This window comes from Vigna unguiculata, chromosome 9 (assembly GCF_037176805.1).
Source record: "Vigna unguiculata cultivar grain cowpea cultivar isolate G323 ecotype 2 chromosome 9, ASM3717680v1, whole genome shotgun sequence".
In the NCBI taxonomy this organism is placed as follows: domain Eukaryota; kingdom Viridiplantae; phylum Streptophyta; class Magnoliopsida; order Fabales; family Fabaceae; genus Vigna; species Vigna unguiculata.
The window spans coordinates 39,611,392-39,612,884 of NC_140800.1; the positions used below are offsets into that span (position 1 = coordinate 39,611,392).

The 1,493-nt window shown below is 41.1% G+C and overlaps 1 protein-coding gene across 1 annotated transcript; it reads right to left on the reverse strand.

Moving 5' to 3' along the window:
* Positions 1–346: 346 nt before the first annotated feature.
* Positions 347–1,146, reverse strand: LOC114164236 (Avr9/Cf-9 rapidly elicited protein). The gene has a single exon (XM_028048826.2). The coding sequence runs from the start codon at positions 1,040–1,042 to the stop codon at positions 506–508; it is 537 nt and encodes a 178-aa protein (XP_027904627.1). The 5' UTR covers positions 1,043–1,146; the 3' UTR covers positions 347–505.
* Between the last annotated feature and the right edge of the window lie 347 nt (positions 1,147–1,493).

Genomic DNA, 1,493 nt, shown 5'->3' on the forward strand with positions numbered 1-1,493 from the left:
TATATATATATATATATATATATATATATATATATATATATATGTCTTGGTGTTATTCAAATTAGGGCAATTATCTTTTCAGCATCAGATCTCATACATGTTATCCTTCTTAGTAATTCATTTGTTAATTCTGAGCAATTATATGAAAGACTCTTATCAATTCTTAGTATTCCTCATCTGGAGATAAAGGACTGCATCTACATTGATGTTAGACAGTTAACAAATTCAATTGATTAAGAATTCATTTAATAAGGCTGAATAGGATAGACACATATTAATTTTAGGTTTTACGAAAACCTGATGGATGCAGCTCAAGAACCCTTCTTAATTAACGGGGATAATTAAGTTAATTAAACAAGGTAGCAACAGTTTTTATTTTTTTGGTAACATAGGAGTTGGTAAGAACACGATCCGATCCATTGCAGTAATTAACAGTAAGTAACATACATGGAAGAAGGCTAATTAATTATAACTACAGTTTTAACCACACATTATTCTATACACGTCAGCAATAGTGATCCAGCCATTTCTGCAACCTCAACTCTCTGTAGAACCTCGCTATGAACTCCTCCGCGGCCTCGTCCACGTGGAACTCCTTCTCCACGACGTCGTTCAGCATGGAAGCGGCGGACCCCGCGATCTTCACGCGCCTCTCCACGATGCCGTCACCGCCGCCACGGCACATCCTCACAGCGCGATGATGAGCCGGCGAGCGGCTCGAAGAGGGCGGGGAGAGCTTCCTCCGGCTGGCATGCGAGAGGCGCCGCGGCGGACTCCCGCTGCAGCTGAACTGATACTCCAACGGCGACACGAAGGAGACGTGAGCATCACGTGGGCGGCAGGTGAGGGCCTGGTGGTGGCGCACGACGACGTCGTTGAGCGCCTTCCCTATGCTCTTCCCGCGCTTCATGACGTCGTTTTGGATGAAGAAGCCGAGGAAACGCACCGTTTTGGAGAGCTTCTCCGGCACGAGCGGTGGCCGGTTGGGGTCCATGCATGTGATGTCTGCCACATGTGGCAGAGTGAAGTGTGTCCGTTTCATTCGGTGTGGTCCAAAACGATGGAATTGGTGAAGAGGGTTTGGTTTGTGGGTAGAGAGGAATTTATAGGAATGAAAATAGGTAGATAAGGGCAGAGAAAACAAAGTTGGTGTGTTTGACGTTGGTGTTAGGGATAGTGAACCCTATAATCATTACAGTTTTATTGTGCATATCCTTCTTTTTCCCCTTTCTTTTTCACCAATTATTGTGTTATTATATATAACACCTACACTTATTCCTCTTCTTTTTCTCCCTACTTTATCTTCTTAATTAATTCTCTTATAATATTAAACTCATGAACAAGTCCCTCCCAAACACAGTTCAAATTTAAAATGGTAGATGGGAGTTATATATATATATATATATATATATATATATATATATATATATATATATATATATATATATATATGAGAATAACAGAAGCTAAAAGTCTGAAACTGGTGGTGTCTT

Excerpts from the sequence above, each read along its gene's own strand:
- LOC114164236 (XM_028048826.2), bottom strand. The coding sequence starts at position 1,042 with ATGAAACGGACACACTTCACTCTGCCACATGTGGCAGACATCACATGC.